Source organism: Zalophus californianus, chromosome 12 (genome assembly GCF_009762305.2).
Source record: "Zalophus californianus isolate mZalCal1 chromosome 12, mZalCal1.pri.v2, whole genome shotgun sequence".
NCBI lineage: Eukaryota > Metazoa > Chordata > Mammalia > Carnivora > Otariidae > Zalophus > Zalophus californianus.
In genome coordinates, this window is record NC_045606.1 from 16,445,547 (window position 1) to 16,460,892 (window position 15,346).

At 38.6% G+C, this 15,346-nt stretch overlaps 1 protein-coding gene across 1 annotated transcript in view; it reads right to left on the reverse strand.

Annotated features, from left to right (window-relative positions):
• Positions 1 to 2,036: 2,036 nt before the first annotated feature.
• Positions 2,037 to 15,346, reverse strand: part of DLD (dihydrolipoamide dehydrogenase) — a 40,115-nt gene continuing 26,805 nt past the window's right edge. Inside the window, exons 9-14 of the mRNA XM_027574785.2 lie at positions 5,859 to 6,049; positions 5,132 to 5,302; positions 4,421 to 4,610; positions 3,861 to 3,998; positions 2,870 to 2,959; positions 2,037 to 2,775 (exon numbers count right to left, since the gene is read on the reverse strand). Coding sequence (XP_027430586.1) covers positions 2,710 to 2,775; positions 2,870 to 2,959; positions 3,861 to 3,998; positions 4,421 to 4,610; positions 5,132 to 5,302; positions 5,859 to 6,049 — 846 coding nt within the window. The 3' untranslated portion in view covers positions 2,037 to 2,709. The remainder of the gene's footprint in view (positions 2,776 to 2,869; positions 2,960 to 3,860; positions 3,999 to 4,420; positions 4,611 to 5,131; positions 5,303 to 5,858; positions 6,050 to 15,346) is intronic.

The following is a 15,346-nucleotide window of genomic DNA, read 5'->3' on the forward strand; positions in this document are numbered from 1 at the left end:
TCTTTTCACAAATTCCTATTAGAGCAAGACAAGTTCTGTGTAGCACTGAACCATCATCCACACCTACAACACAGCTGCATTTGAAGCTGGGCCTGAACCGAAGTTATGTAAACAGATGTAATATAAACAATAAGGCAACCCCCCTCTCCTTCAAGGCAATTATTTGTCACTTTTATTTAGGTAGAGATCCTACTGCCTAGCAAATTGGTTTTACCTCATCTGCTACAGCAACTAATTTTTTTCCCTTAAGAATCTTAAGTATTTCACTTAAAATAGAAATCTTTACTACTACCCACTCCTTTTTAGCTAAACTCAAGATGTCACTTTGAAATCACTCATTTTATTTTTTTTTAAGATTTATTTATTTATTTATTTGACAGAGACAGAGATAGCAAGAGCAGAAACACAAGCAGCGGGAGTGGGAGGGAGAGCAGGCTTCCCTCCGAGGAGGGAGCCCAATGCGGGACTCGATCCCAGGACCCCGGGATCATGACCTGAGCTGAAGGCAGACGCTTAACGACTGAGCCACCCAGGCGCCCTGAAATCACTCATTTTCATCAGCTCAGGGAACTGGACAGCTAATTCCCACCCTTCATAAGCCAAGAAAATACTGAGAACTTCGTAAATTAGTGAACATTTAAATGTTTTATACCCACGACTTCATTCCCACCTAGACAGAACTATTTTGTGTGTTTCTGTAGCTAGGACTTCATATTAAACTCTATTTCTCATTATTTTTTTTCTCATTTTTTTTCCCCTAGAGTAGGGGATATGTTTGAAGTTTAAATAAGCTAGCACTTCACAGAATATCGGGATTTCAGATTTTAAAACACACAGAGGTCATTTCCAGTAATGGCCAAGTAGCATGTGTCAGGCCAGCCCTCCTGCTAATAACTACTGCAAACTGAACAAAATAGATATTTTTTAAAGTAAAGGTCCTGGAGACCCACCAGAAGCAGGCAGAAGGTAGAGGGGAGTTGACAAAGAACACCACTGGGTGAAACTCCCATTGTTAATGGCTTTTCACCTGAGGGCAGGTCCCAGCAAGTATGACATCGGGGGGAAGCCAAGTTTTACTGGTTAAGGAATTGAACGACTGAGTCGGGGGCAACTAGAATAACTAATACATGGGGGGGGGGCTCCCAACTCTGCTATCATTTGCCCAGTGTCCGGTTGAGCTATAATGCAGCCAAGGTAGAGCTCAAACAACGGGGCAGATGTTTCAGCTGCTGCCCCCCAGCAAAGATGATGCAGTTAGGGTTCAGTCAAGTTGACTGCCCACTGAAACAAATTCCCTATTTTTCAGAGGTAGGTAAGAAAATCCAGAGTCTTTACAATGGATCATTCATAATAACTATAATACAGTCCGAGACTACTGGACATAGAAGAAAAAGGGAACTGTGGCCCACTGATGATGCAAATAAAACCTGAAGACGACTCAACATTTTCCTTCTAACTGAGAGACTGACAGTATCTTATCCCACATGGCTTTCTGCTGACACATTACATTCTCTAAACTTTTCCTTAGGCTGTGATCTTTAAATTGCAATCAAGTGAGTATCTAGTTTGCGTATTTCTAGTACTTTAGGTTTTTCCTTTTTAGAATATGCTATCCTAAATCTGATTCTTAAATTTAACTAAAAAATGCAAAAGCCTATTTTAACATTCAATACTTTGTTACTGAAGTGTTTCAAGAGCTGGCCATTTTAAACATTAATCAACAAATATGATTTTATAGCACTCTTTAAAGAAACAGTCATTTACCCAGCCACAGATATACTGGAAATCCACAGAAGACAGCGGATTAAATTTTCCCATATGCTGTGTCTCCAAAAGTGTATGCTCCAGTTAGCTGGTATCACTAAAACAGATGAAAGGGTAATGACCTTTTAAATGCCTTAACGTTGTCCCCCAGTGTGGTAAAAAGATACATCCAGGCCTAGAAAAGGAATAATAAACAGAAATAAGAATATACACCACAGGTAGTCATAAAAGAACTAGGACCATCTCGACATCCACTCAAAACAACCAGTACATGAATATTTAAGACTGTTTATTTCTGTATTTTCATTCCGGGCTGTAATACATTTACTTCTTTATTTAATATTTGAATTTCCCAGATATACCTCAATTTGGTTAACTGTAGACCTCAATGGGTCCTTAAAAATTTAAACATAAATTCTACCTCTAAACTGCAAGAATTTGGGGATTAAATGAGATCATCGTTGTATTTACATCAGTTTGGTTTATACATATTTAATCTTATTCTAATGACTCTGTTTCCAATATGAAAACCAAGTTTAAAATAACTTGATCACCTTGCTTCAAACACAGCTGGCTCACATACCCTACGCCAGCTCCATCCATGTAAGTAAATCCAACTTTACAATAGCAGAGATAAAAAGCTAAGAAACATAAATTTAGTGAAGTCGAATCTTTTCGGAAACTGCATGAAAATATGGGTTGAAGAAAATTTTCCTGGATGCTACTATAAAAGTAGCTTTTTTCTGCAATATTAATGCACTGAAACAAAATATTAAATTTATTTAAAATAGATGAGATTATTCCATTCTGTCCGAACCTATTAAAACCTTCCAAAAGTTTCATAATTCAGTCCTAGAAATTCTTGGAGCTGTGAGCATTTCCTGTTCAGAAATGTGACCTCCACAAAAGCTCCCAGGAAATTTCAGAAAAATATAATCTTCTAATTTAAAAGTTGATTGATTTGCCGAATGATGCAGCCAGGTTTGCTTCTCTAAAAGCTTCTGATAAGGTCTGCAAGGGAAGAAATTTAAAATTAGAAACCAAATATTTGTGGGTGAGAAGAAACCTGAGGTAACCATTAATTCTGTATGTTGTCGATAATTACCGGATGCGCGTGGCAGACTCTGGCTATATCTTCACAGGATGCTCCGTACTCCAGCGCGAGAGCGGCTTCATTCACCATTTCACCAGCACCCTTTAAAATAACAGACCAAGAAGTCATTTTCTTCCCATGGCAAAAACTACAAGCTACCAGGATTCGCTGTTAGAGCAGTTAACTAACTGCCTCCAGTCAGGACAAGCTTAACAGGAAAGGCGGCACAGAAGACAAGAGCTTGGGCTCCGGAGCCAGCTGGCCTGGATTCAAATCCTACTGCGGAGTCCCTTTGAGCACTCACTCTGTGTGCTTCATTCCATTTAGTCACTTCAAAAATGGGCAGAGCAACTCCTGCCCCCCAGAATTGTGAACATTAAGTTACTGCGTGTATACAGAAAAATGTATTACAGACTAAGGACTCCAGTGTTTCACCATCATTATTACAGCAGATCCCGAGGGGAAGTGCGTACTTCAGGGTCAGTGGTAGGAAGGGCTTCTCTTAGGAGGTAACATCTGAGCTGAGACCTCATAGGAGCCAGTCATGCAAAGACCTGGAGGCACAGTATTCCAAGCTATGGGTTCCACAAGCACAAAGGCTCTAAAATGGGAACACTGGCCTGTTAGGAAACTGAGAGAAGGCCCATGAGGCAGGGAATTAACGAGCGAAAGGGAAGGGTGGGAAGACATGAGGTCAGGAAGGCAGACAGGCCCAGAGTGAGTGGGGCCTTGTACGTAACAGCCCGAGGCGGAAAAGGGCCACTGACGAGTTTTCAGCAGGGCCAGGGCCCAGGGCAGGTCTCAAGAGGATAACGTCAGTTGAGGTACGGAAAGCAGATGATGTGACAGGCAAGCGTGTGAGTGCTGCCGGTCGCCTTGTCAGAAACAGCACACAAGCTGCTGGTAAATAATAACCTCAGCATGTAAACAGCAGCTGGCTTTACATCAAAATAGCAGTGCTTTCCAGAAATCGTAATGGGATATGGGATTTTAGGACACTCACTGGTCCCAGAATATGTGCTCCCAACACCCTGTCTGTTGATTTCTGTCCCAGAATCTTCACCATGCCATCTGTGTCCGCATTTGTCTTAGCTCTGCTGTTAGCAGCAAAGGGGAATTTCCCAACCTTGTACTCAATACCCTGCGAGAGACAAAAAATGAGAACCTGCATAAACTCTGAAAAAATGCATTCCCGTTGGCGCAATCATCTACCACTGGTTCAGAAAATAAATCCCAAGAAGGCAATTCTTCGGAGTATACTGAGGGCAAGACCAGAACTGACTGCTTGCTAATGAAATACATTTTGGGTACAAGCACAAGCAAATGCAAACATCAGTCTATCTGGGTATATTTCAAAGAAAAATGTAAGAGCTCTGGAATTACTAGTTTGAAGGCAGGCAAGTGAATGATCTCCTCTATGCCACCAACAAAGGAAAAAATATATAAACTATAATGTTCTAATTTCAAAATGCATTAATACAATAAGAAAATGATTCACAACCACCAGTGTCATTAACTCAATTCATACGATGGCATTAAAACTACCCCCGCATTCAGAATTACCTCTTCTTTCAACTGCTCTTCTGATTTGCCAACCCAAGCAACTTCCGGGTGTGTGTAAATCACAGATGGTACACAGTTGTAGTCAATGTGCACAGCGCCACCAGCCATTCCTTCAACACAGATAATGCCTTCATCCTCTGCTTTGTGAGCCAGCATTGGACCGGCAACCACATCACCGATCGCGTAGATACTGCCACAGAGACAAAAGAATAGTCAGCTTCTTTTTTTATATATATTTTTTTAAAGATTTTATTTATTTGAGAGAGGGAATGAGACAAGAGAGAGCATGAGAAGGGGGAAGGTCAGAGGGAGAAGCAGACTCCCTGCCGAGCAGGGAGCCCAATGCGGGACTCGATCCCGGAACTCCAGGATCATGACCTGAGCCGAAGGCAGTCGCCCAACCAAGTGAGCCACCCAGGCACCCAAGAACAGTCAGCTTCTGCCACCACATCTACTCCTCTTCATTAGGCCATGGTAACAGAAGTCTCTAGTTACTAAGTAACCAAAAAATATATAAAGTACACATCTGTGAGTTCAGGTTCTCATCTTTGAGTAATGAAAACATTCAATTATTTTTGTTTTTAACATATGAGTTTACTCTTCTTCCCCAAAGCCAGTGCATTTTTTAAGCATGACAAAAGTCTTACTTTCAAAATAGAGTTTAAAATAAATTTTTAAACTTTTGAAAATGCAAATAATTATCCAACTTACTTTGGAATTTTAGTCTGGAATCTGGTATTGACTGGAATTCTACCTCTAGGATCTAATTCAATTCCAAGCTCTTCCAGTCCCAAGTTCTGAGTAAAGGGTCGTCGTCCAATGCAAACCAAGAGTACGTCACACGTGATAACTTCGGCTTTCCCACCAGAAGCACCTTCAATACTAGAGGACACACAGTGTGTGACTGTTAAACACGCATCGAGAGAACAGCTGAGAGACTGAGAAATGGAAGACCAGAAGTTTCTCGAGCACTGCTGACACTTCTAACAAACTGGAGTCAGGCAACGAAAACGCGTACAAATCCTCTAGAGGTCTATTGTTCAAACCGCACAAAAACAGGTAAGGAGAGCACAGGTTGAGAACACAGGACTTAAGAGTCAGAAAGATCAAGTAATGGCTCTGAAGTGCCACGCACACAGTAAGCAATTTAATATTATTACTGATTTCCCCATATATATCTAAAAATACTGAGTTTTACTGAACGTTGAGAGTTTAAATATTTCTGAACGTATACTATGAGAAAGCACATTACAGTGAGAACACTGGATTAAGTTTCCTAGCATCAACTTAATCATGAATTTCATTGGACCAATTTAATAAGCAATACGGACTTATATCAAGCAATAAAACGGCCCTAAATCTGATTCTGAAAAAAGGAGTGTTTTCCTTAAGCACACAGATAAAGATATCATATCAACACCAAATGGAGCATACTTACGAAACATCAATTTTTCCATCTGACTTCTTGGTAGCACCAGTAACTTTTGTATTCAATTTAAATTTAAATCCTTGTTTTTGAAGGATGCGCTGAAAGTTCTTAGATATCTCCATATCAATTCCAACTCCACCAACATGACCTAAAAACTCAACTGCTGTCACATCTGCACCAAGTCTTTGCCAAACTGAACCCTGTAGATAGTAATTTTTAAAAATCACAAAAATAAAAATAGAGGTTTCTAGAGCAAATATTTACTGAAGCATCGTAAATAATCTGTCAGATACTCCCTTTTGTTAGCATGTCCCTATCAGAAGCTCTAGAGTTTAAAATGAACACCCTGGCAAATAAATACGTTTCATGTATTTCACACATTAATCTGTTCATTCCTTCAACATTTATTGAGCACCTACTACATGCCAGACACACATCAGTGAACAAAATGCTGCCCCCAGAGAGCTTACATTCTGGTAGAGGAGGCAGATTAAGTAAAATTCACACAGAGGACAGTAAAGTGCTCTGAGGAAAATAAATCAGGAAGTGGAACCAGGACTGCTGGAAGGAGTAAGGCTGTAATTTTAAAGGGCATGGTCATCAGGGAAAGCTTCACTGGACTGACATGTGCACAACGAGAGGGAATGAGCTACACGGGAATTGGTCCAGGAAGAGGGAAACAAGGGTGAAAGAAGGTCCTGAAGGAGAAGGAGAAGGAGAAGGTCCTCGGACTCCTACTAATTACTGGTATTTGTAAAATATTAAACTGCTTCATATTTTATTCTCTCAACAGAAAATAAAATGTTTACTTTTTTATTCAAATTAAAATTTAAACTGCATGCTAGTTTTTAACAACATTTTAACAATTAAAATGTCTGGATGCCTATTTATGAGATAGGTAAGATGAATATAATTTTACAGCATTAGATAAAATATGAAAAACCATGAACATATCCTTTTCAAGAATTTGTATTAAAATCATCTGGTAATTTAAAATAAGAGGTTTACCTTTCCAATATTAGGTTTATGCATTCATTTTTAAAATTTCCGGAGTTTTTGCGGAGTTCCGGAATGAGTGCTGAGTTAACTAAAGGCAATACAGCGACACTAAAAATCCAATCACAAGCATATGCAAAAATTAACTCAAAATGAATGACGGACCTTATTGTAAAACCCAAGGCTATAAAACCTACGGACAAAAACATAGGAAAGAACCTTTGTGACCCTGAGTTGGGGTCACACAACACCAGAAGCACACCCATGAAAGAAAAAAAAAGACTACATCAAAATTAAAAACTTCTCTTCTAAAGCTAATATTAAGAATAGAGACAGAGAAGCCACAGATGGCGAAAAAAATATTTGCAAAACATCTTTATGATAAAGGATTTATATCCTTTGCACAAAGATCTCTCAAAATTAAATAGCAAATCCAATAAAAAAACAGACAAAATAGTTAAAGAGGTACATCACAAAAGACAATGCAGAGATGGAAAATAAGCACATAGGAAGATGCTCCACATTACAAGCCACTAGAGAAACGCAAATTAAAACAGCCAGGAGGTACGACTACACACCTATGAAAATGGTTCAAATCAAAAAAAGCAGCGCTGCTCCCCGTGGGAGGACGTGGAGTGCTCCTCAAAAGGAGAACCACCATTTGCCCCAACAAGCCCACTCTTAGATTTACACACAACGGAAAAGAAAACAGATGTCCAGACAGAAACCTGTACACAAACATTCACAGCAGTGTTGTTCCTACGAGTCCCGAAGTGGGAACCAGCCAAGTGTCCATCAACGGATGAATGGAGAAACAAACGTACTCTAGCCACAGAACAGAGTATTTGGCCCCGAAGAGTTACAAAGTATACATGAGCCCTGAGAACATGATGCTAAGTGAAGAAGCCAGAGACATAAAGGCCACATATCGTATGAATTCCGCTTATGTGGAAAGTCCAAAATAGGCAATTCCACCATCCCAGAAAGTAGGTTAGTGGTTTCCAGGGCCTGGGAGAAGGGAGGAATGTAGTCACTGCCAGTGGACGTGGGGTTTCTTTCTGAGATGACGAAAATGCTCTGGAATGAGGATCATGCCGACAACCGCACAACTCTGTGAACATACTAAAAAAAAAATCACTGGACTGTACACTTGATTTAAACGGGTGAAGGATATAGGAACTGCATCTCAATGAAGGTGTTAAAAATACACTCCTCTGAACCTAAATTACAAAGTAAGAAATAGTAAGAGTATATCAAGTCAACATTGTATGCCTGAAACTAATAATATGTTCAACTATACTTCAACAAAAAATAAGAGTAAAAAAAGAACATGTGGTATACATACCCAGGAATATTATTCAGCCACAAAAAAGAACAAAATCACATTTTCAACAACAACAAAAAGAGAAAGTAAGAAAGTGTGAAATGGTAAGAAGCATCAACTTGAATTCAAAGGAGGGAATAATGAGCGCAGAGAGCTGGACAAATGCCTTACTCTTTAGGAAAACAGATTTCAAAATCCTAAAAAATAGGAAAACTCTAATAGTATCTACCAGATATTAGACGTCAGGCACTGTGTTAGAGCTTATTAGCTGCCAGACACTGGGTTAAGTGTTTTATATATATTACCTTACTAAATCCCAACAATAATCCTAGAAGGCAGTTACTCTTATTAAAACGGGGACTTTTATGATGAATCAACTAGTTCAGAGAAGCTCATTCATTTAACAATAAGCACATAAATCATTAAGAAGCAGAGCTGAAATTCAAATTTGAAACCTGATTCTAAAACTTATATTCTTTAAGCACTATATTAAACTGGAACAGAAAAAGGTAAACTATGAAAAAATAAAGTCACATGAATAATCTTTATGAGAAATTTAAGAGAGAAGTATGACTACCTGGTAAGTTATCTCTAATAAGTTTAAATTTTTAAAAAGACATTTGTAAAAACATTCAATATAGGAAGAGACACCTAAAATATTAAAATGTTTAAAATGACCCAATGCTTATAAAAATACCCTAAGGCAAAAGTGCTGAAATGAAAGAAGGAGAATTATTTCTTCAGGTTATTATTATACTTACCAACAGAAGAAAGTAAATCTATGTTATTCCTTTTTCTTGCTCATTTTATCCACCCATGAGAACAACTTTCAAAGTGGAATGAATGGAGGAAATACGAAGATAAGAAAACTAGTCATTTTTGATAAGTTAACTCTCCAAACAAATTCGATCATAATTTGATGACAGAGACACTGTCAGTCAGTGAATTCTGGGAACTTAATTAGCATAAGGGAACTGTCAAATGGAGCCAGACAGACAATAAATACATTGCCTAAAATTTTCAAAAGTGAGAAGAACAGATTCTGGAAAACAGATTTTGAAACATGGAACAGAGGTCAATCCCTGCTAAATACTAGAAGAGATGATTTAAACAGCTGGTTTGGTAATTATTAGATACTATCACAAGTATTCCAAGCAAGTCATGTAAACTGATCTTTTCTGGACTGGACAATAATGTAGGATATTTTTATTATCAGCAAAGTCTTCAAAAAAAAAAAAAAGAAAATTTCACAACCCTTAGATGTGACGCATCAGTGGAGATTCAAATGCATTTTATAAACAGGTTAAAGACTGTAGAGTCAGATGGCTTTCAATACTTCATACTGCTGTGAAGGACACCAGAGACAGTTTCATAAATCGATTTAGATAAGATCAGATGATAGGCCACATGGCTTAGTTAACATGCTTTCCAGATTTGTGAATTACACATGGCAAGAAAAAGCAGTTAAGTGTAAGGATGACCGAATCAAGACAAAGAAAAAGACTGGAATAACAAGCATAAGTGAGCATCAGATTAAACCAAGGATAAAGGTTCAAAATCCTTTATTTAGGTTTATTTATATTTAGGCTTAAAAACTCAAAATTCCTCAAGCAAAAGATGTGAATTTTTCAACTGACTATAAACTCGATACGTGCTTTGAAAAAGAAAAAATAATTAAATTGATCCTAAAGAATTGTATTAAACGAAGTAGATTACATATCAAAAACAAGTTCTCTCAATTATCCAGAGTATCATGCTTAGTTCTGAACACCATTTCCAAGTGATCCTGATAGAGGAGACCCAGATCAGAAGGATGACAACAAAGTAACGATCCGGGATCTACAAGCCCTGTGTAAGCAGCATTAAGGAAAGCAACAGAGATTCGAATATGAATGACACTCAGTCCTTGCCTTCAAGGAGTTTATGGTCCTGTAGGAAAGGCAGACATAAACAAATGCAATATACTGTTAATCAGCAGGCGATACAAAGATGCAGACATATACTCAAGACTCAAAGAAAGACTTGTACCTTCTCAGAAAAAAAGAAGTCTGGGCTAAAAAAGTAACTTCTAAGCTGACTTCTGAAAGGTATTAACACATATTTACTCGGCAGTAATAATAAAAGCTAACACGTGACTACCTGTTATATATCAGCCACTATGCTATGCATTAAAGATGCACAGTCGATGAAAGAGCCATGACCTCTGACCTCAGGCAGTGGATGATTTAATGAAAGAGAGACAAGTGAACAAGAAAGATCAGTAAAGTGAGATAAATACTGTAGCAAGTACAGGTGCAATGGGACACTCAGCAAGAGTACCTAAGGGTTGTCAGGGAAGGCCCTGAGAGCAGAGACTGGGAGAGGGAAGTATGTTCCAAACAGAAGGCCTACAGATAAGAGAAACAACGTATTCTCTAAACAACTGGTATTTCGCTGTACCTGGAACATAGTTTGAGAGGGAGAAGGGCTAGAAATGAGGCTGGAGATTTTGAGCCAGGGCCACATCATGCTGGCCTTTCAGCAACATTGAAGATTTTGAATTTATCCACTAGTTACTGAAGGATTTTTAGCAGGGAAGGGACAGGATTACATTCTTGTTATAGGAGAGGACTTCAGCCACTCTGGGGAGATGAGATTAGAAAAAGATGAAAAAAGTCAGAGACTTAGGGTAAGAAATGACACTGGCCTGAACTGGGATCTAAGCAGATGTGTGTAAAAAGGAGGCCATATTCGTGAGATGTGTGTCTTGTAGCATCACATTAGGACCCACTGTCGGACTCAGCAGGAGGCAAGATGACATGACGGAAGTCACGTACAGGGGCGCCTGGGTGGCTCAGTCGTTAAGCATCTGCCTTCAGCTCAGGTCATGATCCCAGGGTCCTGGGATCGAGCCCCGCATCAGGCTCCCTGCGGGAGGCCTGCTTCTCCCTCTCCCACTCCCCCTGCTTGTGTTCCCTCTCTCGCTGTGTCTGTCTCTGTCAAATAAATAAATAAAATCTTTAAAAAAAAAAAAAAAAAAAGAAGTCACGTACAATTCCCAAACTTCCTGCTTAAGCCTCTAGATGTAGGGTGGTACACTGAGATGAGAAATACTACGAAAGAAACGGGTTTGGGTTTTGTTTATTTCAGGGTGAGATAGAGAGGAGGGAGAGGAAAAGATTAAGTCACAAATTTACTGAATTCAGCGTCTGTGAGACCAGTAGAGATGCTAATAGGCGCTTAGATATAAAAGCCCAGAAATATCCAAGATGGCAGCATAGGAAGACCCTGAATTCACCTCCCACAGACAGATGGAATCTACACCTCCATATACAGCAATTCCTCTGAAAGAGCTGAGGAATGACTGAACGCTTCCGTATAAGGATAGCGGGACCACACAAAGAACAGGCGGAGAGCCTGAGACAATGGTAACAGTGGGAACCCGAACCCCAACATTACCAACTGCAAGAGGGAGGGACAGCACTGAGGAGCCACGAGCAAATATGCCCACCCTGGGGCACAGCAAAAAAGCACAACCCTTTAAAGAGCCAAATGACTATATAGTGAAGAAATGCTATAGCATAGGCTAAATGGTGGGGAAACTGCTGGAAATCTCTCCAGACCTGGAGAGGCTAACAAGTACTATTGATTACGTTCCCTCTCCACCTTGATAGCGCAGACAGGAGCAGGGCCCAGGCGCCCTAAATGGCCTGCCGCCTCAGTGAGCCCTGGGCCTAGCCCACACCAGCTCCAGCCATCCCCCTCAAGGCCAAGGCACCCCCAGCTCCAGCCCACTTCAATGAGTAAATTATAAATTAAAAAAAAAAAGTTAAGGGGACTCAATTAAAAAATGTAAAATATAGTAACAAGTACATAAAACATGGAAGGTGGGGGAATATAAACGAAGTCCTTTTAGATGTTCAAATTTAAGTGACCATCAACTTAATACAAACTGCTATATACGTAAGATGTTATATATGAACCACATGATAGCCACAAAAATAACCTATAACTGATACACAAAAAATAAAGAGAAAAAGCCAAGCATAACACTAAAGTCATCAATCACAAGGAAAAAGAGCAAGAAGAGAAAGAAACAGAGAAAAACTACAAAAACAATGAGGAAACAATGAACAAAAAGGCACTAAGTATATAGCTATCAATAATTAAGTGTAGTCTTAATACTCCAACAAAAAATATAGGCTTGATGGAATGGACAAAAAAACAAGACCCATCTATCTGCTGCCTACAAGAGAATCATTTCAGACATAAAGACACCTGTAGACTGGAAGGGAAAGGATGGAAAACGATATTTCATGCAAACAGAAGCCAAAAAAAAAAGCCAGGTTATCAATACTTACATTAGAGACGAAACAGACTTTAAAATAGACTGTAGAAGAGAAAAATGTTATATAAAAAAAAAAAGATGCCTTAAGCAGTACCTTTTGGTTTGGAATTCTATAGAAAAGTATCTTGGTTAAAAAAAAAAAAAAGGATCCTGTCTGATACAGAAAGTTCTGGGGATGGAACTGTTTCTTGGCAAATCCAGCCACAGAACTCTTACTGCTGTATGTAGAAGACCTGACCTGTAGGAGCTGGAAGGTATCAGTGCTTCTCACATTGTAAAGCACTGGCCGAGGAAGGTGAAAGTTGTCTTTTTGAAGGATTTTTTTTCCTTCTAGTTCTTTGGGTTTTGATTTGATTATTTTAAGCTCCCTGGTTGAGTGTGTTGTCTTTGTTTTTGAGATCTACTCTACGTGTTGAATAACAAGCTATTTCCATTGTACTGTGCATTTTCTCATTTAATTGTTTGCTTTTAATAGTCATACAATGTTAAATATGAAGTGACCATACAATAGTTAGGAATTTCTTTACTTACAAAAATCACTGGAAATGATTAAATTGCTTTTCCCGTTCAAAAAGTAAAAATAGGGGCGCCTGGGTGGCTCAGTCGTCAAGCATCTGCCTTCGGCTCAGGTCATGATCCCAGGGTCCTGGGATCCAGCCCTGCATCAGGCTCCCTGCTCTGCGGGAAGCCTGCTTCTCCCTCTCCTGCTCCCCCTGCTTGTGTTCCCTCTCTGGCTGTCTCTCTCTCTGTCAAATAAATAAAATCTTAAAAAAAAAAAAAAAAAAGACTGTAACAAGAGACAATGGCATTGCATAATGATAAAGGGATCAATCCAACAAGAGGATATAACACTTGTAAATATCTACGCACCCAATATTGGAGGACCTAAATGCATAAAACAAATATTAACAGACATAAAAGGAGAAACTGACAGTAACAGTAGGGGATAGCCAACTTGCACCAATGGAGAAAATCAGTAAAGAAATCGTGTCTTTGAACAACACATTGAACTAAATGAGCCTAACAGATATATACAGAACAACTGATCCAAAAACAACAAAATACATTCTTTTCAAGTGCACATGGAACATTCTCCAGGACAAATCACATGTTAGGCCACAAAACAGTTCTCACCAAATTTAGAAGTATTTCGGAGTGCTTGGGTGGCTCAGTCGGTTAAGTGTCTGCCTTTGGCTCGGGTCATGATCACAGGGTCCTGGGACCGAGCCCTGTGTTGGACTCCTTGCTCAGAAGGGAGTCTGCTTCTCTGTCTCTACTCTGCCCCATCCCCCGCTTGTGCTCAATCTCCTCTCTTGCTCTCAAATAAATAAAATCTTAAAAAAACAAAACAATCAATGGCTCAACAAAAAAAGCAAAAAGAAAATTAAAAAAATACATGGAGGCAAGTGAAAACTAAAACACAATGGTGCAAAATCTTTGGCACACAGAGGAAGCAGTTCTAAGATGGAAATTGACAGCAATACAACCAAAAAGCAAGAAAAATCTCAAACAATCCAACCTTACAAAAGAAACTAGAAAGAAAAAAAAAAAGCAAAGCCCAAAGTTAGTAAAAAGGAAAAAATCAGAGCAGAAATAAAAGAGACTAAAAAATAATAAAAATCAATGAAACTAAGAGCTTTCTTTGAAAGGAAAATGAAATTGACAAACCTTTAGCCAGACCCAAGAAAAAAAGAGAAGGCCCAAATAAATGAAATGAGAAAGAGATGTAAAAACCAACACACAGAATTACAAAGGATTATAAAGACAACAATGAAAAATTACATGCCAACAAACTGGACAACACAGAAGAAACGAAACCATTAAATTCCTAGAAACGTACAATCTTCCAAAACTAAATCAGGAAGAAAAGAGAACACCTGAACAGACCAATTACTAGTAACAAAACTGAATCTGTAACCAAAAGGAAGCTTCAGAAGCTAGGCAATATACTCTCAGATTGAGGTATGAAATAAATTGTTCTTCCTCCGAAAATCAAAAACAAAACAAATATCTCCCAACAAACAAAAAGTCCAGGACCAGATGGAGTTATAGGTAAATTCTACCGAACACTTAAAAAAGAGTTAAAGCCTATCTTCTTCAAACTATTCCAAAAAAACAGAATAGGAGGAAAGCTTCCAAATACATTCTGTAAGACCAGCATTACTCTGATAACCAAACCAAAGACACTTAAAAAAAAAAAAAAAAAAACTATAGGACAACATGCCTATGAACACAGATGCAAAAATCCAAAACAAATGCTTGGCAACCAAATTCAACAATACATTAGAAGAATGATTCACCACAACGAAATCAGATTTATTCTGGGGATGGTTTGATATCCTCAAATCAATGTGATATACCACAATAACAAAATGAAGGATAAAAATCATATGATGATCTCAATAGATGTAGAAAAAACATCTGACAAAATTCAACATCTGTTCATGATAAAAACTCTCAACAAAATAAGTTTAGAGGGAACATACCTCAACGTAATAAAGGTCATATATGACAAACCCACAGATAACATCATACTCAAGGGTAAAAAATGGAGAGCTTTTCCACTAAGACTGAAACAAGACAATGAAGACACCTTTATTCAACACAGCATTGGAAATCCTAGCCACAGAAATCAGACAAGAAATAAAAGGCATCCAAATTGATAAGAAAGAAGTAAAACTGTCATTATTTGCAGATGACATGACACTACACAAAGAAAACTAGACTCCACCAAAAAACTATCAGAAGTAATAAAAGGATTCAGTGAAGTTGCAGCGTACAAAAATCAATATACACCAAGTGTCTGCATTTCTATACACTAATAACAAAGTGGCAGAAAGAGAAATTCAG